This window comes from Chionomys nivalis, chromosome 7 (assembly GCF_950005125.1).
Source record: "Chionomys nivalis chromosome 7, mChiNiv1.1, whole genome shotgun sequence".
NCBI lineage: Eukaryota > Metazoa > Chordata > Mammalia > Rodentia > Cricetidae > Chionomys > Chionomys nivalis.
Window position 1 is genome coordinate 96,185,420 of NC_080092.1, and position 22,204 is coordinate 96,207,623.

Genomic DNA, 22,204 nt, shown 5'->3' on the forward strand with positions numbered 1-22,204 from the left:
ACTTGTGGGAATGTCTGTTCTACTCCACTGCCTATTGTTTTTGTTTCATTGGCATTTCGGAAAAATGTATTTTATTTTACGTGTGTTTGCTCAGCATGAGAATGCAGTGTTCTCGGAGGCCAAAAGAGGGCGTCAGACCCCTGGAGCTGCAGTTACAGATGCTTGTGAGCCACCATGTGGGTGCTGGGAACCCAGGTCCTCTGCAAGAGCAGCAAGTATTCTCTAGGCTCTTGTTTGGTTGGTTTTGAGACAAGGTCTTACTGTGTAGCTCAGGTTGGCCATAGGCTCACAGCTATCCTCTTGTCTCAGCATCCTGAGCACTGGGATTATGGAATCCACCACACACCCAGCTTTCTTACTAGCTACTATTTGGTGTATATAAGTGTTGCCTGCATACATGTATATGCACCGTGTGTGTGCCTGGTGCCCTCGGAGTTATGGGTAGTCGTGAACCATCATGTGGGTGCTGGGAACTGAACTCCAGTCCTCTGTGAAAACAGCAGGTGTGTTTAACCCTTGAGCCACCTTTCCCCTGTCTCTGTTGGTAAGCTGCAAGGGTTCTCCATATTTTCTGCATATTGGGCGACCACTAAGTATGTGATTTGGTGACTTTTTATTTATTCTGTCCTTTGTCTTTTGACCTTCTTAGCCCTGTCCTCTGATGCATGAAAATGGTGGCTTGATTGCTGGATTGGTTTATCCATGGATTGAGTTTTTGTGCTGGGGATCAAGCCCAGCGACTCGAACATGCTCGGAAAATCCCCTGCAAGTGAGCTGTGCTTCACTTCCAATCCTGTAGATGTGAGAGTGTGGTCTATGTGTGTATATGTTCACGCATGTGTGCATATGTGCAAGTGGAAACGTGCCCACCGGTGTGGGTACCATGTGTGCACACGCATGTGGAGGTCAGAGATTGACGATGACTCTCTTCCCCAGTCATTTGTTCTCATACATTTTGGGGGGAAATGGGGGCTTGAGACACGTTTTCTCTACATAGCTTTGTCCTGGAATTTGCTGTGTAGACCAGGATGGTTTTGAATTTACAGAAATCTGCCTGCCTCTGCCTCCTAACTGCTGGGATTAAAGGTGTGCCTTACCACTGCCCAGCTCAACCTTCTTGTTTGTTTGAGACAGGGTCTCGCTATATAGCCCTGGCTGTCCATAAACTCACTTTTAGACCACATTAGCCTTGAACTCATGGAGATCTACCTGATCTGCCTCTAGAGTGCTAGGATTAAAGGCAGGACCAGTCATCTGGCTGGCATTCTCTCTGTCTCTTTCACCTCTCCCCCCTGTCTTTCTCTTTCTCTCTCTGGAGACTGAGCCTGGGACTCACTGATTGAGCTGGTCTGGGTAGCCAGTGAGCTCCAAGCATGGGTCTGTCTCCCCCTCCTCACCACTGGGGTTAAAGATTTGCTGCTACCTGACTTTCCTGGGAGTGGATGCTGAGGACTGGAATGCTGGAATGCGGCTCCTCGTGTTTATACACTAACATCATCTCCTCGGCCCCTCCCCTTATTTTCATTTGTTATTGCATGTGTATGGGTGCTTCGCTTGCCTGTCTGTCTGTCTGTCTGTGCACCACATGTGTGCCTGAGGCCCCTGGAGGTGAGAAAAAGGAATATGCAAAGAAAATATCTTTGAGAATTTTCCAGCCAGAAGACCCAGGCACCTCAAAGAAGGGGGTCCTAAGCAGAACAAATATTTAAAAATGAATCTAGGGGGCTCGAGAGATGGTTTAGTGGTTAGAGCACTTGTTACTTTTACAGAGGACCTGAGTCCAGTTCCCAGCACCTATGTCAGGAATCCACAACTGCCTATAACTCCAGGGCATCTGACGCCCTCTTCTGGCCACAGATGACCCCTGCACTCACATGCATATACCTACACAGAGATACACACATATGCATAATTAAAAACAAAAGTCCTAAAAGCTGGAAGTGGTGGCACAGGCCTGTAACCACAGCGGCCAAGGGACAGAGGGAGGTAGATCTAAGTTCAAGGCCAGCCTGGTCTACATAGTGAAACAATCTCAAAACAGAGCATTGCCTGGTTTGCCATAGTGTTCTTTTCTTTACTGTTGGTTCTGTTAAACCTCAGGAAGATCCCCTGAGCCGGAGTCCATTTTACATGAATGTCTAGGCTCACAGGGCTGGGGTACCATGGAAGAAGTAGTAAGTTTTGAGTCCTCACCCTCCTTACTTCCACGGCCCCCAGGAAGCGATACCTCCGGAGGAAGTCAGCTCTGGGACAGCTGAACGCTATCCTCCTTGTAGCTCGGCCCCTGCTCCAGAGACGACAGAGACTCCAGGTAAGAGGATGGAGGGGGGCTTCTGGATTGGGGGAAACCTCAGGATAGAAGGTAGGTGACCTCGAGTGCCCGAGAGAGGAATCCTGACAGCCTAAACTTGCCAGGACTAAAATACCAGAACCCACTGTTTGCTGACAGCCTCCATTTCCTGTTCTGGCTGGAGCAAGTTGGGGCCCTGGGGGCTCTTGTCTTCCTTCACCATGACACCCCTGTACCTGCAGGCCTGGCTCCCCCTTTCCACCTAGGTCTCCCCTGTTCCCTTCAGGCTCCCGTGGGCCCCCTTCTAGTCTCGCTTTTGCCTGATGACTCCAATTTGAGAGCCATAAAGCAGCTCAAAGGTCAATGCCCACATACTGCCCCGTCCCAGGCTCCTCCCTGGCTGGACTTTGTCCCCTGGGACCATTTATTCCCGTCTTCCTTACCTCTTCCTGGTACCCTACCAGACAGACAGTAGCGTCCACAGCTCAGAGACGGTGAGAGCTGGGAGAGGGGTAGAGGAGGGTGAAGCCAGGCAACTGTACCTCTGTGGGTCGATGACATTGGCATTCCATTGCTACCATCAGGGTCTCCTGGGGACAGAAGGGACCCTGAGCTGCTGGGTCGGGTAGGGCTGCTGGGGAAGAAGCAGCATCAACTCTGGCTGGATCTCTCCCACAGCTTGAACATTCCCGTGGCCCGCAGAGCGGGGAGGCCTGGGGGAAACAGTCAAGGATGGTGAGTGAGTCTGGAGGTACAGGGCCTGCGTGGGGTGTGAACCCCTGAGGCTGGCATATCATGGGGGGGATACAGAGTGTCATCAGGGTCCTATTCCTCATGTGCCACCTGAGTGGAAGACTGGGGTTCTCTTGATTTTCCTCAGGGACCCTTGGAGACCTGATCACTTGTTTTCAGGTTATGCCCTTGATCTTCAAGGGGAGACCGGGGTGTGTGTGTGTGTGTGCCCAGTCCTGCTCAGTGATCATTTGGGTCTCTCCACCAGGACCTGGGGCGCTTGGAGATCCCAGCCCAGCTGGCTGCTCTGCTGCGGACAGCAGAAGGTGTGTCATCTTAATGTCCGGTCTGAGTCCCTTATGGGGACTCTGAGCCACCCATGGTCACTCTGTCCATGGTGGTTGGCAGCTTGTCAGGGAAAGTGGGGATCCGAGTGTCCTAGGCTGCCTCTTGTGTTCCTTCTCAGGCCACCAGGGCACCCTGGCTGGGAGCATCACAGAGTCCCTGCCACCTGAGGTTCCTGTCCGGCCCAGCCTGACCCTCCCTCCGGACATTGACCAGTTTCCCTTCTCCAGTTTCGTGTCCTCCAGTTTCCAGGTGAGTCCCTCGGTGCTTCCTGTACCCCTAAAGCTCCAACGTAAGACCTGGGAGGCAGGAGCAGGCCTCCACCTTCTCCCTGCCCTCCCCTGTGGTCATCGGAGCTGCCTGGAGAACAAAACTGTCTTTACGCGGTTGTTACAGGGAAGCCTTGGCCACAGACTTGTTTCAGCCACACCTTTCCTGTACCTGCGGCTTTGTCTAGCATTGAAGCTCTGTCCTTACCGAAGTTTAATGAGGGAAACTTCCCAGGCCGGAGGCTTAAATACAAAAGCAGGATTCATGACCCCACACACAAGAAGATCTCAGTATTAGTTTAATTATGATTTTTTTTTTTTTTGAGACAGGGTCTCACTATGTATCCCTGTTGTCTGGAGCTCGCTATGTAGGTCAGGCTGACCCTGAGCTTACTATGTAGATCAGGCAGCCCCAAAGTCAGAGATCTACCTACCTCTGCCTTAAGAGTACTGGGATTAAAGGTGTGTGTCACCATGCCCAGCCCTATTTTAGTAAAACATTTAAAGACAGGGCCTTTGGTAGTCCTGGCTTGCCTGGAACTCTGTACAGAGATCAGCCTCCCTTTTCCTCCCAAGTTTTAGGACTAAAGGCAGGGACACGAGCAGTTTGTTGTCAAGTTTTTAATTAAAGAACAACCAGAGGTCTAGAAGATTCCTAGTGAAAGAGTGCTTCATGAGGACCTGAATTAAAATCCACAGCACCCATGTAGAAAGCCAGGCGTGACCATACATTCCTGTAATCCCGGTATTCGGGGGCAGATGCAGGTGGATTCCTGGAACTTGCTGGCAGCCTGTCTATGTGAAACAAGCGCCTCAGCTCAGTGACAGGCCCACTCAAGGCAAATAAGGAAGATGCCGGACATCCTCCTCTGGCGCACGCCTGCTCACACATGTCCAAGTAACACGCACGCACGCACGCACGCATCCATGCACCTGTTCGTCTGTCCTCTTCCTGGGGTGCATGCTCCTGGGGGACTCCTCAAGTCAAGGACAAACCTGTGTCACTCTCCTTCCCTCCAGAAGCCATATCTGCCTAGACCGGGGCAGCTACTGGATGAGCCCCTGACCCGCATGAATGGCGAGAACCCTCAGCAGGCTCTGGAGATTAATAGGGTGGTGAGTGAAACCTTGGAGGTGGCCAGTATGGCCGCTCTAAGGACCGGGAAGGTGCAGGGGAGCTCTGGGCTTCCTGCTCCTACCCTTGCTTTGTGGCAACAGATGCTGCGTCTCCTGGGGGAAGGATCCCTGCAGCCCTGGCAGGAACAGACCATTGGCACGTTCCTGATACGGAAGGCACAGCACCAGCCGGGACTTCGGGATGAGCTCTTCAGTCAGCTGGTGGCCCAGCTGTGGCACAACCCAGACGAGCAGCAGAGTCAGCGTGGCTGGGCCCTGATGGCCGTCCTCCTCAGCTCCTTCCCCCCCACGCCTGCCCTGCAGAAGCCGCTGCTCAAGTAAGGGATCCAGCGGATGGGACTCTTGTAAGTGGAATCCACATACCCCATCGAGCTTCAGCAACCCTGTGCTGTCCCCACAGATTCGTATCTGACCAGGCCCCCCGGGGCATGGCGGCATTGTGCCAGCACAAGCTCTTGGGTGCCCTGGAGCAAACACCGCTAGTTCCCATGGCCTCAAGGGCCCACCCACCCACGCAGCTTGAGTGGAAGGCTGGATTGCGGCGGGGCCGGATGGCCCTGGATGTGTTCACATTCAATGGTGAGGTCTGCCTCCCTTGGTCAGTGGAGTCAGCCCTGGCCACCACTCTCCCTAGCCTCCTCCTGCCCTGTGACCCTCATGTCCGTCTCCCTGTCCAGGGTGGGGACAGTGACCACTTCCTATCAGGGTGTAGCCCTCTGTCCCTCACCCTCCCACTAACCCCCACAGAGGAGAGCTACTCTGCAGAGGTGGAGTCCTGGACCACGGGAGAGCAGTTAGCAGGGCGGATCCTCCAGAGCAGGTAAGGGGAGCCTGAATACTGACTGTTGTCCCCGTCCTCACGAGGGCCGGGATGAACGCTGTTCCCCAATGAATAGAAAGGGAAGGTTTTATGGTAAAGGGGAGGGCTCCAATGGAAGCTGAGAAGAGAGAGAGCAGGGATTCTAAACGAGGCCGTGCGACAGCATAAGGCCCAGATCCTAACTCTATAACAAATGAGATTATTGGAGCCTGGAGATCACCAGAAGGATTTTGAGGTACAAATAGGAATGCAGTCTAAGGCTTCTGAGTGGGGCTGAGCACCTGGCTCACACTTGGGGTGGGGACATCATCAGGTCATTAGAAGACACTCACCCTCGACTGACCTCTACTCCTGAAGGATGTCATCTGCCCACACCTCTCCCTGATCACCTCTTGTCCCACCCAGAGGCCTGGAGGTGCCCCCTCGTGGCTGGTCTGTGTCACTGCATTCTGGGGATGCTTGGCAAGACCTGGCTGGTTGTGACTTTGTGTTGGACCTGATTGGCCAGACTGAGGACTTCGGAGACCCAGCTGGTTCCCGCAACTACCCCATCACTCCCTTTGGTTTGTAGGTACCACCCACCTGCCCTCTCCCCAGCTGGTCATCCTCAGCCACCCTGCATTGTGTGGTGCATAGATGTTATTGGTGAACCAGGTCTCCCACCTAAACTTCTGCACCCCTCTTAGAGGTGACTACCACAGTAGTCCCCTTAACCAGTCCCACTTTCCTGCAGAGCTGAGAAGATCCCTCCAGCCCCTGGTGTTCAGGCTCCCTCCCTGCCCCCAGGACTCCCTCCAGGTCCAGCCCCAACACTGCCCGGCAGCAGCCCCCCAGGTAAGGCACACAGAGATTGGCAGGGTGCTGGGAATGGGTCCAGAGGTAGATGCGGCAATGTACCCTTGCCCCACAGGTGAGGCCAGGAAGCCGGGAAGCCTCGATGGTTTTCTGGACCACATCTTCGAGCCGGTTCTCTCCGGGGGCTTCAGTGTGAGTAACTCCCCTTCCGGTTCCTTTGCTTTGGTGCTGGGGTGTGGCCACCCCTTCTGTTTCTCCCAGGCTCTATCTCTGACACTGAATATCTGTCCCTTCAGGATCTGGAACAAGGCTGGGCCCTGAGTAGCCGTATGAAGGGAGGGGGCTCCATTGGGCCCACCCAGCAGGGTTACCCCATGGGTGAGTACAGGTGGTATCTCTCCAGGGCTTCCCAGGCCCAAGAGCAGGGGTAGTCTGAATCACCACAGGCAACTGAAATGGGCACTCTGGCTGGTACCCCAGAGGGCAATGCTTTTCTCTGCCTGGAGCTGGAAGGAGGAAGAGATATGTGGGGCCAAGTTTGAATGGACCTGAGAGACCCTATTCCCTTAGTGTATCCAGGAATGGTGCAGGCACCCAGCTACCAGCCAGCTATGATGCCCGCACCAATGCCCATGATGCCAGCAATGGGCGCAGTCCCAACCATCCCAGGTGAGGCCGGGTTAAGGGTACCGGGAGAAGCTTTGGGGGCTGAAGGTGGGGGAAGGGTCCTGCTGGGAGTCCAGATGGCACCTGGGATCAAGAGTCAAGTCTGGCCATGGCACCTAACCTGCTCTGGACATCTGCTCTTCGCAGCCGTGATGGTCCCACCACAGCCTCTGCTTCCCAGTTTGGACTCCAGGCAGCTGGCGGTACAGCAGCAGAACTTTATCAACCAGCAGGCGATGATCTTGGTAACCACTGTGGCTGGGCCATGGGACTGCCTGGGGAGTATGGGCACAGGGGGCAGGGCCAGCGGAGGCTCTTACTGGCTGGCCTCTCCTTTCCCTCAGGCCCAGCAGATGACGACCCAGGCCATGAGCCTGTCTCTAGAGCAACAGAACCAGAGACGCCAGCACGGGGCTCAGGCCTCAGCGGCTGCCTCCCAGGCTCCACCCTCCGTCACGGTTCCCAAGCCCCAGAAGCCGACTGCGCCCCAGAAGACGCTAAAGAGTTGCTCAGAACCTTTGGATGTTTCCTTTACAGTAAGGAGCCAAGGCTAGGCAGAGGTCTGGGGCTAGTGTGGTGGCAGGGAAAGTAGGAAGGATTGGTCCAAGAAGCCATCAGAAGACGATGTTGAAAGGATGGGGCCGTGGCTGACTGGGGGCTGCTCTTCACTTCCTCTTCTGCCAGGAGGACACTCCAGAGGAAACTGAAGCCAGGCCTCAGCGCCCCAGGAGCTTCCAGCAGAAACGGGACTATTTCCAGAAGATGGGTGAGAGTGGCAGCCATGTGGGAATGGAGCTGACGCCTGCAGCCTGGGGAGGGAAGGCCACACTCTGCTCCCCTACCAGTGTGGCCTGTCCAGGAGCCCAGATGAGTACGCCCCTAGCCCTATATGCTGGACAAGCACCAGTGACAGAGAAGGCCGTCTGTGGCGTTTATAGGGCAAGAGCCAATCAGGGTGAAGACCGTGAAGCCTCCGGTCAAGGTTCAGATCCCCCAGGAGGAGACAGAGGAGAGTGAGGAGGAAGAAACAGCTGGTAGGTGTGGTGGGCTGCAGCTCCTCTGGCTCCAGTGTAGGGACCCTGCTCGATTGTCTTTACTCTTCCTGGCAGAGCCGACCCTGCCACCTCCTCCTCCAGTTGTGAAGAAGCCATTGAAACAAAGTAAGCCCAAAGCCGCGAGGGAAGATGAAGCAGAACCAGCAAAGAAGGAAGTGCCCAACAAGGACAGAACACCCAAGGTCAGAACGCCCACCCAGGACAGAGCACCCACCCAGAACAGAGCGCCCACGGTGCACAGCTCCAACTCCACACCCCAGCGCCCGGAACCCAGCAGGGAAATTCGCAACATCATCCGCATGTACCAGAGCCGCCCGGGCCCCGTGCCTGTGCCCGTACAACCCACCAGGTGGGCCTCGGGGGCACGTGGCCAGGGCTGTTTCTCTCCGCAGGCCATCACCCTGTGCCTTAGAAACTTTCTCTTTCTTCCATGAGGCCTGTGAAAACTTTTCAGAAGAAAAATGACCCTAAGGATGAGGCTTTGGCAAAGCTGGGAATAAACGGTGCCCACTCGCCGCCATCGGTGAGCTCCCGACCATCTTCTGCAGGGCATGGGCTAGGATCTGTCCAGGAATCCCGGGCTAAACCTGAGGTTTCCAGGGTAACCTGGCCTTGATTCTAACCCGTGCCTTTTCCTGCAGATGATGTCTCCTGACCAAAGCAAGGGCTCCCCACCTGTTGTGGCTCCTCGACCCAAGACTCGACCACGACTTGAGCCCTCCCTATCCATCCGGGAAAAGCAGGGACCCCTTCGGGACTTGTTTGGCCCCCATAGCCCAAGTCCATCCATAACTCCGGCACCCCCACCTCCACCACCACCAGCACTTCCATTGTCTCCACCTGAGGAACCCAAGACCCGTTCAGTGGAGTCTCGTGGTGAGGAATCCGTGTTTCCCCGTGTTGAGTCTCTTTGAGTTGGTGGCAGGACTCATGACAGCCTCTTGGGACCCATGACAAAAGTCATCCCTATCTGGCTGAGGCCAGCTGTTTGGGCTTCTGGACTTTGGAGCTTGGAGCCCTTGAGTCCTCATTCCTATGCAGGGCAGGGCTGAGGCACCCTGAAGTCTGTCTGGCACCTAAAGGGCTGACCTCTGCAGGGTGTTGTCCTTGATGATGACCTGATAAGTGGTTTTTTTTTTTTTTGGTGGTGGTGGGGAACTCGGTGGCTGGAGTAAATGTGGCCGGGGACACTAAGAAAAACTCAGGGATGGAGATGACGGCAGGAGTTGGTGCCAGGAGTCTGGAGACAGAAAAACAGGAACATAAGGGTCTCTGGCAGCCTAGTCCCAGGTCTGTCGGCCTGTGTTGTGTCTAAGGCTCTTCTCCCCCTCTGCCAGCCCTGACGGAGCCCATGGAGGATCGGGGGATCTCTACTCAGCTCCTCGTGCCATCTGGTAGTGTGTGCTTCTCCTACACAAATGCACCCTGGAAGTTGTTCTTACGCAAGGAGGTGGGCATGGGGGTCGGGCCTCAGCCTTTTGGGATTGGCAGGGCAGTAATGGGCAGTGTGAGATCCTCACCTGAAACCCCAACACCTCTCCTTCCCCATGAACCACTTTTCAAGATTGGTTTTCTGGGAGGGCAGAGGTCAGCTGGCCAGGTCACAGCCTGGCATGATCCCAGCTCTTTCTGTCCTGCTGTTAGGTGTTCTACCCCCGGGAGAACTTCAGCCACCCCTACTGTCTCAGCCTTCTCTGCCAGCAGGTGAGAGCCTGGCTCACGCGCCAACCTGCCACCCCCACAGACAGACTGTATCCCGGGACCCTCGCTCAAACCTAGTTGACAGGAATAGCTGGTACTCAGCACTTTGCCTGCCTGCAGAGCCCCTGCCGCGGTGTCCTTGCAAAAAACGGGACAGTGATCAACTTAGTTTTGCAAATGAGAGGTCCAAGCGAGGGGTGCGCATCACAGGCTGTAGCACACACTGGGTGCTTTATAAATGGCGGCTGCTACTCATTTTTGGCAGCTGGTCCACTCTGTCAACAGCAGCAGACCATGGTGCCAGAGGAAGGAGTGAGGTGGATGTGGGAAGGACAGAGGAGAGCTGTAGGTTTGGACGAGTCTAGGATTTGGGAGCCTTCTGTCATCCCGTCCCCTGTCCCACCCGTGTCTCTAGTAGGACCCAGCCCGCACTGCCGGGTGTCTAGGCACCACCACTGGGCCTTCTGCCTCTCTTCCATTGCACACCCATAGCTGCTATGGGTGAGCACTGGTTTCAGGGCCTGGCACTGACCAACTTTGCTCCGCCTCCAGATCCTGAGGGACACCTTTGCAGAGTCCTGCATCAGGATCTCCCAGGAGGAACGGCACAAAATGAAAGACCTGCTGGGTATGGGTCCCGGGAGCTGGGGTGTGGGGGTGGGCTAGACCTGCCCTGAGGGGAAGTGCCGCGGGAACACGGATATCATGGGCCCTTCCTGCCCACAGGAGACTTGGAGGTGAGCCTGGACTCCCTTGACACTGCTGAAGACACCATCAAAAAACGCATCGTGGTGGCCGCTCGAGACAACTGGGCCAATTACTTCTCACGCATCTTCCCAGTTTCGGTCAGTGATGCTGGACTTAGGGAGTGGGGCACAGCTCAGCCCTGGAACTCTCCACTCAAGGACCCCAGTGCCAGGAATGACTGACACACCTGCCTTCCTGACAGGGTGAGAGCGGCAGTGACGTGCAGCTCCTGGGTGTGTCGCACCGGGGACTGAGGCTGCTGAAGGTAACCCAAGACCCTAGCTTCCACCTGGAGCGGCTGAAGACACTCTGCTCCTACAGGTGAGCTGGTCCTGACAGAGCCCGGATGGGGTGGCAGGTGGCCTCCAGCTCACGCCCCGACTATGTACACAGCTTTGCTGAGGTGTTGGCTGTGGAGTGCAGCGGCGGCTCCACCCTGGTGCTGTCACTGAAGAACGAGCAGCTGATGCTGCACACAGCCCAAGCCAGGGCCATCAAGGCCATGGTGGAGCAGTTCCTGAGTGAGCTCAAGAAGGCAAGTGTGGGCTAGCCAGCCCTGCGTGGCCTCCCTGGGTCCTGGCTGGGACACCTGGGGCAGGCAGCAGACCGCAGACTGTCCACCTGTCCGCAGGACTCTGGCTACGTCATTGCTCTGCGCAGTTACATCACTGATGACCACAGCCTCCTCAGCTTCCAGCGTGGGGACCTCATCAAGCTGCAGCCAGGGGTCTCTCCGGAGCCAGGTAGTCCCCAGGGCTGGCAGAGGGAGGCTGCCAAGGGGCAAAGGGGGTGAGGCAGGTGAACCATCATTCTGCAATGCCTTCTAGGCTGGCAGTTTGGCTCTGTTGGAGGCCGCTCGGGACTCTTTCCTGCTGACATGGTGCAGCCAGCTGCTGCTCCGGACAGCTCCTTTTCCCTGGGACAGAGAAACAGCTGGCAGCGTAAATCACGGCAGCTGAAGGAGTCAGCTCAGGAGGTGAGGGAGACAGAAGAGGTGAAGGAGTGAAGGCCTAACTAGGAGTCTCAGAAGGAAAGAGCAGGGCTGCCTGGCTCGCTCGGGTGCTGCTGCTTCCTGTGGCCTGGTGGGCGCGCTCGCTCAGTGCGGTCTATCCTTTGCCATCTCCTGCCTTGTCTCCCCGGCAAGACTTGTAATCCACAACCTCTGACTCTGTGGTGCTTAGTTCACTGTCTCCACAGAAGATGCTTAATAAATAATCGTGTCTTTCCTGGCTTCTGGTGTCACTGCTCTCGGGTCTGACGGGTATGGGGACCAGGCGGTAAGAGTGGGAACAGGTCCTCTGGGTTAGGTGGTGGGTGGGCACTGCGGTGGTACCAAATTTCCTGTGCTCCCAGCGCCCCACCCATCCCAGGAGCCAAGAACCCAGCGAAGGCTCAGAGGCCACCTCGTACACAGCCTACAGCTCCCTGTCTGCTGACTCCCACAGCTACACCATGCAGGAATTTGCCGTGCGCTACTTCCGGAAGCCTCATACATCGTGAGTGCTCTGAACCAATCTCTGTGCCTATCTGCCCTCAGTCGTCCCCAGTACAAACCACAGAGCCACCAGGTCACCGCTCTTACCATGGGCTTCATGGCCTGGGACAAGGGCGGGAGGGCCAGCAAGCAGGGCTGTCTTTCCCTCTGCCCTCTACAGGCTGACACAGGCAGGCAGAGGTGCCAAGAAGAAGGCTGCAGCCAACCTGATCCAGTACACCAAGGTAAGGGGCCAGGTCGGGAGGAGTCAGGGCCAAGGATCTGCCTTCTGACTCCCATGGCCCTAGATTCACAGCTAAGGCTCTTTGGCCACAGGACCCCATCCAGGAATCCCTCATCAGTCTCAGAAATGAGGACATGAACAAGAGGGCTGTGGCTGGCTTCAAGGGTGAGTGGGCACCTGACTCCCTTCTCTTTGAGCTCCCCCTGGATCAGCCCATCTGCCAGCATAGAAAGCCTTCTCCACCAACTGTGACGGCTGGGACGATTGATGGGTTCAGCTAACACTGGCATCCTTGGGCTTTCCCTGAGTCTATTTCCTCAACAAAGTTAGAGCTGACTGTCCTGCCTGGTGTGTATGCGTTTGGAGAGGAAGGCGTCAGAGGTCAGGCAGCCTGGACAGTGGCAGCACAGGTCCGGCCAGCCCTTGCTTACTGTGCTTCATATCCTGCCTGCAGCTCTGATGCAGTTTATGGGGGACCAGCCTAAGCCCCGGAGCACAGACCAACTGGCTCTGCTCTATGAGCTGCTGAAGGTAAGAACTGTGTGCCAACCCTGAGCACCCTTCCTGCCCTCCTGCCTGGGCCAGAATGGCCCATCTATGAGTTCAAGGCCAGTCTGGTCTACAGAGTGAGTTCTAGGACAGCTGGGGCTACACAGAGAAACCCTATCTTGAAAAACCACGCGCGCACACACACACACTCTACTGCTACTGGTAGTTTCTCACTTGTTTCAAAATACTTGATCTTCGGTAAGGCGGGGTGGCACACACCTTTAATCCCAGCACTCGGGAGACAGAGGCAGGAGGATCTCTGAGTTCGAAGCCACCCTGTTCTACAGAGCGAGTACCAGGACAGGCGCCAAAGTTACACAGAGAAACTCTGTCTCGAAAAACCAAATAAATAATTTAAAAATAAGTGACAAGCTGGGCTGGGCAAAGGCTGCCAGGTGGTGAGTGTTGGGATGTCACTTTCATTCAGTCATTTTTTTTTTAATGTGTGGTTTTTTCAAGACAAGGTTTCTCCTTGTAGCCCTGGCTGTCCTGGAACTCACTGTGTAGACCATGCCTGCCTTGAGCTTCTTAGAGATCCACTTGCCTCTGCCTCCTGGGTGCTGGGATTAAAGGCCTGCGCTACCACGGCCCAACCAGGTAGCAGTGTGTCTAAAGACAGGCCCCTGGCCAGCCATCATGCACAGCAGCCCCCTGGCTCTACTGTCCTGTCCCTTGCCTTACCCACTCACTCCTCCTGTCCCCACAGCTGTGCCAAGAGGACCTCAGAGATGAGATGTACTGCCAGGTCATCAAGCAAGTCACAGAACACCCTGAGCCGTGAGTGGGGCTTGTGGGGTAGGGGGCTCGGGTGGGAACAGCACTGCGGTCTGGCCAGCCTGAAACCCAGCTCTACCCCGCAGGAAGCACTGTGCTCTGGGCTGGAGCATCCTCAGCCTCTTCACGGGCTTCTTTGCACCATCCAACACTCTGATGCCCTATGTGACCAAGTTCCTGCAGGATTCCAGCCCTAGCCAAGGTGTCTGGGTTGGGAAGAGGGACTTTCAGGCTAAGAATGCCCTGCCAGTAAAGGGGCTGGGATACACATGTGACCACCCCCCATCATTCCCTACAGAACTGGCCAAGAGTAGCCAGGAGAACCTCCAGCGCACGGTTAAATATGGGGGGCGCCAGAAGTTACCACCACCGGGTGAAATGCAAGCTTTTCTGGTATTAGGACTCTCTGGTAATGGGTGGGGGTGGCTAGAAGCAGAGAGCCGGGACCTCTGACTGTGGAGACTAACCTACAACTTACCCGACAGAAAGGGCAAGCGCTTCGTTTGCTTCTGATTCATCTGCCTGGGGGTGTGGACTACAGGACAAGCATAGAGACCTTCACGGTGAGCAGGGGCTACCAAGGAGAGAGGCTATGTGCCTATGCTCGGGACGCTAGTCTTGATCCTCCCGGCCTGTCTTGTGCCCAGGTGTCAGGGGAAGTGCTGCAGGAGCTGTGTGGACAGATGGGCATCACAGACCCGCAGGAAGTGCAGGAGTTTGCCCTCTTCCTCATCAAAGGAGAAGGTGAGCCCAGGGCCCCAGCCACTGTCCTCTCCACAGGAACGTAGACTCTGGGCTGGGTCAGAATTCAGTTGGACAGTGTTCAATTTTGGCACGGGTCCCCTACGCAGGTGAGCTGGTTCGGCCACTGTCACCCCATGAGTACCTCAACAGTGTCATGACAGACCAGGACATGAGCCTGCACAGCCGGCGGCTTGGCTGGGAGACCCCACTGCATTTCGACCACCCCACCTACACCGAAATCCACTATGGCCAGGTCGGTCCCGGCTGTCTAGGCAATCTCTAGATGCCCTCTCCACAATGACGCTCGCTCGGTGGCAGCTGGAAGGGATGCGGCAAGAACAAATCTGAGTCTCTAAGAGCCACCAACTGTTGGGGAGGTCATGACCCAGCAGGCCCCCCACAACCCTCCTCTCCTCAGGTGCTTCGGGACTACCTGCAAGGGAAGCTGATGATCAGTGCCCAGGAAGATGCTCAACTTGCCCGGCTGGCTGCCCTCCAACACCTCAGGAAAGCCAGCAAAAGTCCGCCATCGGAGTACGTGAAGTCAGCTCAACCTCTCTTGTCAGTCCCCCTCCCCCAAACCTAATGGCTTCTCTGGCCTCCTACCTCCCTTCCCCCAAGGCAACTCCACACCCTGATCCTGAGCTATGATCTAGGCCCTGGGGTCCTTATCCATAGTAGGTGCCAGTTCGGTTATGTGGCACATGCACCACCCTGCACCAGGTGGTCCATGGTCACAGGCCCAAGTGACCCCGGCTGTGCCCACTAGGCAAGAGCTGCTGGCTTACATCCCCAAGCCACTGCAATGGCAGGTGAACACAGCCAGCATCAAGAGCTTAGTGAGCCAGGAGCTGAAGCAGATGCAAGGCTGCAGCTCGCTGAGCGCACAGACGGACTTCATCGGTAGGTTCATGTGAAGGGACAGCTGGGCGTGCGGAGGCCTCTATGCCCAGTCACCCCTCATTTGCCCTGGGGAAGATCTGTAGCCAGGACTCTCGTCCTGTCCCTCTACCCACAGAGACCACGGCCCAGCTGCCCCTCTTTGGCTACACTGTGTATATGGTCCTGAGAGTGAGCAAGCTTGCTCTTCCTGGACCTGTCCTCCTGGGGCTCAACCGCCACCATCTTGTCCTCATGGACCCCAGCTCCCAGGTAGGTAGAGCTCCCGTTCTCGTGTTGGTTCAGATCCCGAGTCAATCTCATACATGCACTGCCGCCCCAGCGCCAATCTCTGCTGTATCTGCTACCCCAGAAACCCTGCTGCTCCATCCCCTTGAAAGACCTGCAGCGGCTCCACCTGCTCAGCCCACTGCAGGACGATGGGGTCCCTGGCCTGGAACTCAACTATGGCTCCGCTGATAACCCCAAGACCATCTGGCTGGAGCTGCCCCAGGTGAGGGGCGAGACTTCTGCAGTCCCCAGGAAATGCTTCCTCAGCCACAGTGGCTACTGGTCTCTGTTGAGCAGTGTGGGCAGAGGTGGTGGGGAAGAGTACTGACCCATCTTTGCCTGGCAGGCCCAGGAGCTGAAGCACACCATTGTCTTCCTGATGGAGGAGGGCAGCATGTCCTCCACGCAGTGGCCAGGCCTTGGCTGAGTCTCCCTGAGCAGTCTGCCTTGGATGTTGGGTTGTTCTCGCTCATCTTCGCTGCCTGCCCCTGCCCTGAAATTTCCTGCAGCACAACCCCAAGTGAGGGTCATGAGGCAGGGGTTGCCACAGCGACATCAACTGGGGAAGCGAGCAGACACATGCCCTCCGAGGTGCACTGAACCCAGAGCTGGGGTTGTAGGAACTTGGCCTGGGCGTCTGACGTCCTGCCTGGGGAAAATGCCCACTCAGCTCTAGGGCCAGCACCGGGCCTGGATGAAGCAGCTTCAGCACAAATAAAACGACTGTGTGTGGACATGAGCGTGTATCTCAGGCAGACTTTATTCTTCTTATTCTTGCAAACATGTCAGTTGGGTCTGGCCTTCCTGAGCAGCAGACGGGCAGGGCCTGGAGCCTGGTATCTCAAGTAAGAGGGCAGGCACTCAGGGGAGAAAATGGCCTCGCCCTGGCAGAGGACTTGAAACAAAGACGGGAAGGTCACTGTTTTTCTTTGGCAGCAGCCGTTCCATCCGAACCATCTAATGTGGGGCCCTAGCCACGAAGGCCAGGAGAAGCAGGCAGAGAGAAAGGACTATGGGCTCACCTCTGACCTTCCACTGCGTGTCTAGTGACATCTCTACAGTGTGGTTTGGTTGGGGGGAGGGGCGAGGAGGAGGACCCTGAGAAAGTTGGTGCCTCTGGCACGGGCCTGCCGACCCTGTTCAGTCAGCAGAGGCCAGGTCATCTTTGTGGGGCACAGAGGCCGCACCAGTCAGCTTCACTCTCACACCGGGCCCGATCATGGAAAAACTGCTTGATGAGGGTCTGGGCCTCCTCCCTCACTGCAGATAGCAGGACAGGACAGAGAGAAGGTAAGGACCTGGCAGCATCGTCCACCCCACCATGCCTTCTGGCCCTGGCTGGGTCGGCACTCACCACTCTTTCCAGGAGAGGCCTTCTGAGCCAGAAAATGTGAGAGGTGGCGGGCAAAGCCTTTAAACAAGTCCTAGAAGGAAAGGTAGGAGGACATAGCCCTGGAGCCATCACTGCCAAGGGCAAGGCAGAGCCAGAGTGGGCAGAAGCTGGCCTTGGCTCAATGGCCTTTTCTGCCCTACCTCATTCAGGGTGCACATTCCTGGCCACCCCCAACCCCTGCCTTGACCCACATCCTCCAGGCCCACGCACCCTACCTTGGACATGAACCTGCCCTCCTTATAGAAGGGGGTCAGGTACTTGACCACAACAGCGGCAGCCTCCTTCACGGAGATGCCAGGAGCTGAGAGCGGGCAGGGCTCTCGAGCCACTTCATTCTCGGTGCTGCTGTCATTGGCCAGGGCACTGCTCTTGGCCTCCGCCAAGACGGAGGACTGTGTTGAGGGGCAAAGCTTCTTTTGAGTCCTCTCTGAGCTCTCCTGGATAGGGTCACAGCATGGACAGATCACTTTGAGGCTCCCCTTTATAGGCTCTACCTCCCTTCTGGAAGGAAGCCTGCACCTCAGCACCAGGAGCCTTCCCCCAGCCCATCCCACCTGCTGCTAGGGCGTGAGAAGCGATATTCCTTGACCCTAACCCTTGGCCCAGGCGGCTCTCCTCACCACGCACCTCCTCCAGTACCTGCTGGGGTCTGGGCCGCTTGCTTGCCTGAGTTTCCTTCAGAGGACTAGGCTGACCTTCAGGGAAGTTCTGGTCTCGGAGTGAGCAGGGGCTGGCCGGAGGGAAGAGCAGCATCAGAGGTCTGGGTCTGGCTGCACTCTCGATCCAGGCAGCCCAGTAGGGCCCACCGTGAATGAGCTGTACGCTTCAGATGCCCAGGCAACAAAGGGGTCAGATGCTGCCATAGCTGCCACAGAATGAGGGTTCCCGGACACGGAACTCTTACCTTGGTCCCTCCCTGGGACACTCAGTCTGTCCTAGAGTATTCAAATGCCCCTGGGCTCCAGCTTCTGCGCAGTCCTCTGGCACACCCCCACAGGAAGGGACTGAAGCAGGTAAAGGCGGGCTTTCTGTTCTTTGACAGAAGAATCGGGTGATGTTCTGGGAATCCTTGAGGGCCGCTGCAGCTAGGAGCTGCTGTTTCTTGCTGGCTCTAGCCTTGGCACTGCCTTTTGTCCTCTTCTCGGGCGAGGGCTCCCCACAGTTAGCACTACTTCCAGGAGCTTCTCCTTGGTACCCAGGGAGGGGCTCGTTCCTGTCTTCATCTTGAAGATCACAGTCCCAGCCTGGGGGATCCTGTTCACCTTCCAGCACAGCCTCAGAGGCTTGCTTCTGGATCTGAGACTTCCCCAACAGTTCTGTGGCTGTCTGGAATGGGCAGGAGCCTTTGGGGAAGCCAGCTCCTACTCTCTTGGGTTTGAGCTGTGAGCAGAAAGAGGAAGAAGTCAGAAGGCTCAGGACCCAGACCTTCCCCACGAATGTGGGAAGAGAGAGCTGAACAGGACTCAGGTGGGAGTTAGGCTGATGGGAGAAGAGGCCACGACCGACAGACAAATACAGAGATGCTCTCTGGCCTTCCTGACATCTGGGTCGGGCATGGAGGGCGAAGCAGAAATGGAGCCTCCCTGGGAACCTGGACGCTGCTCACCGAGTAGACATGGGAGGCTGGCGGTATGTCGTAGTCACTGGGCTCCGCAGGCTCAGCCCCAGCACTGCAGCTCTTGATGCCACCTTCCATGTCATAGAGACAACCATCCTTGGAGGCCTTGTGGATTTCAGCCACCTAAAGACAGGCAAGGAGATCAAGGCTCCCACAAGCTACTGCTTAGCCCCGGTCCAGACACCCCAACCCCTGCTGTGCATTAAGTAGAGTGGATGCTAGGGAAGTGCAGCTCCCACTGGGAAGGCCACAACACCTCCAGGTAGCCCAGGAGCTTCACGGCTGTCAGGGGCTCCAGGCCAGTGGCTGGCAGGTGGCTTCTGAACAGGAGAGGCGGCCTTGTCCTGTCCTCAGACTACGAGCATGCACTGCCTGCTGGCCTCCTTGGCCCAAGCCTACCTTCTTCAGAACGCTGGCCTTGTACAGGTTGACCATCTTGGCGTTTCGGAATGTCCCATACTCCAGCTCCACAGCCTTGGCCCGCAGGTCAGCTCTGTGGGAAGGAACGAGAGCAAGACAACAGGCAGGCCTGAGTCCTCTCCTGCGGTCCTCCTGTTTTTGGTTTCTCTTCAGAGACCATGGGCTAGCCTCAGGGCCTGGTGAGGATGAGCATGTGGATTCTGAGCAGGCTTCTCTAAGTACCCCTCGGCTCACTGCCCTTCGGTGGCCTTTGGCAGTCTCTGGTAAGGCTGCAGGAACTGGGAGCCACGGAGTGGGGTGGATCACAATCTGCGGAGAGGCATTCTCTGAAGGAACAAGCCTTGGTCCTCCCCCTGGAGCTCTTGGACACTCACCCGTCAGGGGACCCTGCGGCCTGGTGATTACTGCTCAGCGCCTCCTCCAGAAGTCGCAGGCAGTGCTCACGAGCCTATGAGGAGAGTGAGGTCTTGGTCACCCACCCTCAGGGTCAGGGAGGGGCCCTGAAAGCAAGTGAGGAGGCATCCTTCTCGTACCTTCACTGTGAGCTTAGGGATCTTCCTGCTTGAAGCCTCTCTCAGGGGACAGTCTTCATCTGAGGAAAGGGCAGAAAGGGCTTTCCACTTGACCAGCTCTCTGGAGCCCCCGACCCTCACTGAGCCACCCACTGTTCACAACCAGACACAGCACCCAAGCCCCTGGGGGCATTTCTGTACCAACCTGGGGGTGTGAATTCTTCTATCTTGGGCTCTTTGCCCTGGAAGACAGACAGCATGAGGGACCATGAGACAGCCTGCCCTGCTGCAGGGCAGCTCCTACTGAGGTGGCGAACAGGGGACCATCCAGGGCCTTGCATGGACCACTGTGTGCTGGTTATTCTTTAGGGGGTAGGAAGGATACTTTGGAGACAGGGTTCACTATGCCGTCCCTGGTCTTGTCTCAGATCCGCCTGCCTCTTCCTCCCAAGTGCTAGGATCAAAGCCATGAGCCACCATGGTGGCTTAGGTTTTTTTTTTTGTTTGTTTGTTTACTTGACAGAAACTAGAGTCATCTGGAAGAGGGACCCTCAATTGAGGAATGGCCTCTAGCAGACTGGTCTGGGGAGGCATTTTTTTACTTGATATGGGACAGCCCAGATTACTATGGGTTTTGCTATTCCCGGGCCAGTGGTCCTGGGCTGTACAAGCTGAGCAAGTGAGTGGCACTCTTCCACGGTCCCTGCTTCCGTTCTACCTCCAGGATCCTGACCCGAGCTCCTGCCCTGACTTCCCCTGATGCTGGACGGTGATGGGGAAAGTGTCAGCCAAATAAACCCCTTGCTTCCCAACTTGGTTTTGGTCACAGCACTGGAAACTAATAGAGCCACTGAGCCCTGTCACGGTCTCTGCCACCTTTACCTTGCGCAGGCTCATCTGTTTCTGATAGAAAAGATTCCATTGCCGCTTGTGGGCCTCATCTCTGCCCTCATCACCGCTCCCTCCAGAACCTTCATCATACCTAGAGGACAGGCAAGGTGTGAGCAGAAAGGGTCGGGGCTCTGCTCTTCCCCGATCTTCTGGCACAGCATTAAAGCCCAGGCCTCAGGAAGAGTACCACACCACGCTGCAGAGGGTGACCTTGGCCTGGCTAGGACCAGCGGATGCATTTCACTGTCCTCACCTGCTGAAGCCCCCGTAGCCTCTGCGGCCTCCCTCATACAGCTCAGGGTCGAAGTCGTCCCCCTGGAGGGGTCTGATGCAGGTCTTGCTCCAGCTGCTGCTGCGCTCCAGGGCATCAAGCTTCTCCCTTACAGCTGCAGGACTCTGGCAGTGGTCACAGCCTTTGGCGCAGGCAGGAGGCGCATCCCCAAAGTACTTAGCAATGGCAGCATGGCGGCACCTACAGTGAGCAGTGCCAATGGGGTGGGGCTGAAGCAGGCAATGATGTCCGCCCAGTCTCCAAACTCTAATTCACTATCTAGTACCACTCTTGATGCTTCGTACCTTTCAAAGCCCTTCCTAGATTTGTTCTATGTGTATCAGTGACCCCTAGGGCCTGAGGTCAGGGCTTGTTCCAGATGGGTTGTGAGCCTGCAGGGCAGGGGGTGCTGAGAACTGAACCAGGGTCCTCTGCAAATACAGTATATGCTCTTAACCTCTGAGCCATCTCTCCAGTCCCTGTTCTGTACCCTTTTATTTACAGGGGCTTGTGGAGCATCACCTGGGGCTGCCCGTTTGCAGAGTTGGGCCAGTGAAATAAAGCAGCCTTCCTATAGTCATGCACTGGGTGACTGGGGGTCAGGATGTGAACCTTATTCTGTTCTGTGAGCTCTGGGACCCTGCTCTTCCCTCTCCCCGCAGTGCTGGAATGCCCTGGTGAGCTGAGGCTCTGGCACAGATACTGGCTCTGCCACCAAGACTATGTCAGTGAGAAAACATTTCACCCTTGAATCCCAGGGCCTCTCCACTTACGCTGCTGGGGGTGCAGTGGCACAGCGGGACATGGTGGGGTGGTCTCACAGGCTGTGAGCACTGCTGCATGCTCTACAGGGATAGTCCTCACTGAGGGACAGGAGGGAAGGGCAGGAAAGGGCCATCCCATCCAAGTGCTCTGTCTGCTTGGCTCTTTTTCTTCCGTTATTTAGAGGCAGGGTCTCACTATGTAGCCAAGACTTGCCCAGGACTCACTATGTAGACTGGGGGCTCCAAACTCACAGAGATCTGTCTGCCTCTGCCTCCCAAGTGCTAGTATTAAAGGTGTGTGCAACCACACTGGTGTTTTTCTGTTGTTGTTGTTTCTTAAGCTGGGGTCTCACTATAGCTCAGGGTGGCCTTGAATACACGCTTCAGATTCCCCAGTCCTGGGATCGCAGGCATGAGCACATCTTGATCTTTCCTTAGAGATCTCTAGCTCCCCCTGGCCCCCTACCATGAGCCCCTTTGCTCCAGGCCAAGAGCTGCCCCTGGCACGGCTCCTAGAGTGGCAGTTCTCAACCCATGGGTCTCAATCCCTTTGGGGCTTCAGTGATCTTTTCAGAGGGGTCACCTAAGACCATCAGAAACAGATATTTACATTTTGATTCATGAAAGTGGCAACATTGCAGTTATGAAGCAGCAATGAAAACAATTTTATGGTTGGGGTCACCACAAGTATTAAAGGGTCTCAGAACCCTCAGAAGGTTGAGAACCACTGTCCTAGAGACAGCAGTTCTGAGAGCGGCTATCATGCCTAGTCACTGTTGAACCCAGCCAGTCAGGGAGACACAGCCTCACTAGAGCGTCCCTT

At 56.2% G+C, this 22,204-nt stretch overlaps 2 protein-coding genes across 3 annotated transcripts in view; one reads left to right on the forward strand and one right to left on the reverse strand.

Moving 5' to 3' along the window:
• Myo15b (myosin XVB) overlaps window positions 1–15,939 on the forward strand; it is a 34,813-nt gene extending 18,874 nt beyond the window's left edge. The window contains 43 exon segments of the mRNA XM_057773997.1: window positions 2,218–2,311; window positions 2,969–3,025; window positions 3,291–3,348; window positions 3,489–3,619; window positions 4,657–4,752; window positions 4,855–5,090; window positions 5,174–5,352; window positions 5,521–5,593; window positions 5,999–6,160; window positions 6,327–6,427; window positions 6,504–6,580; window positions 6,685–6,766; window positions 6,959–7,057; window positions 7,202–7,299; window positions 7,399–7,590; window positions 7,739–7,820; window positions 7,993–8,088; window positions 8,164–8,458; window positions 8,545–8,632; window positions 8,751–8,985; window positions 9,447–9,559; window positions 9,754–9,813; window positions 10,363–10,438; window positions 10,537–10,655; window positions 10,760–10,878; window positions 10,951–11,092; window positions 11,189–11,300; window positions 11,385–11,533; window positions 11,911–12,053; window positions 12,213–12,276; window positions 12,368–12,440; window positions 12,730–12,806; window positions 13,531–13,601; window positions 13,685–13,800; window positions 13,897–13,991; window positions 14,084–14,161; window positions 14,246–14,342; window positions 14,450–14,595; window positions 14,761–14,876; window positions 15,112–15,245; window positions 15,361–15,494; window positions 15,595–15,735; window positions 15,859–15,939. Of these exon segments, the coding sequence (XP_057629980.1) occupies window positions 2,218–2,311; window positions 2,969–3,025; window positions 3,291–3,348; window positions 3,489–3,619; window positions 4,657–4,752; window positions 4,855–5,090; window positions 5,174–5,352; window positions 5,521–5,593; window positions 5,999–6,160; window positions 6,327–6,427; window positions 6,504–6,580; window positions 6,685–6,766; window positions 6,959–7,057; window positions 7,202–7,299; window positions 7,399–7,590; window positions 7,739–7,820; window positions 7,993–8,088; window positions 8,164–8,458; window positions 8,545–8,632; window positions 8,751–8,985; window positions 9,447–9,559; window positions 9,754–9,813; window positions 10,363–10,438; window positions 10,537–10,655; window positions 10,760–10,878; window positions 10,951–11,092; window positions 11,189–11,300; window positions 11,385–11,533; window positions 11,911–12,053; window positions 12,213–12,276; window positions 12,368–12,440; window positions 12,730–12,806; window positions 13,531–13,601; window positions 13,685–13,800; window positions 13,897–13,991; window positions 14,084–14,161; window positions 14,246–14,342; window positions 14,450–14,595; window positions 14,761–14,876; window positions 15,112–15,245; window positions 15,361–15,494; window positions 15,595–15,735; window positions 15,859–15,939 (4,987 nt within the window).
• A 322-nt stretch (window positions 15,940–16,261) lies between these two features.
• The window catches only part of Recql5 (RecQ like helicase 5), a 40,646-nt gene continuing 34,703 nt past the window's right edge, over window positions 16,262–22,204 (reverse strand). For both annotated transcript variants that reach the window (XM_057775690.1, XM_057775689.1), the window contains exons 8-19: window positions 20,600–20,818; window positions 20,338–20,437; window positions 19,661–19,697; window positions 19,477–19,535; window positions 19,318–19,391; window positions 18,923–19,016; window positions 18,512–18,646; window positions 17,810–18,285; window positions 17,533–17,635; window positions 17,121–17,342; window positions 16,867–16,936; window positions 16,262–16,772 (exon numbers count right to left, since the gene is read on the reverse strand). In XM_057775690.1, coding sequence (XP_057631673.1) covers window positions 16,672–16,772; window positions 16,867–16,936; window positions 17,121–17,342; window positions 17,533–17,635; window positions 17,810–18,285; window positions 18,512–18,646; window positions 18,923–19,016; window positions 19,318–19,391; window positions 19,477–19,535; window positions 19,661–19,697; window positions 20,338–20,437; window positions 20,600–20,818 — 1,690 coding nt within the window. In that variant the 3' untranslated portion in view covers window positions 16,262–16,671. The remainder of the gene's footprint in view (window positions 16,773–16,866; window positions 16,937–17,120; window positions 17,343–17,532; window positions 17,636–17,809; window positions 18,286–18,511; window positions 18,647–18,922; window positions 19,017–19,317; window positions 19,392–19,476; window positions 19,536–19,660; window positions 19,698–20,337; window positions 20,438–20,599; window positions 20,819–22,204) is intronic.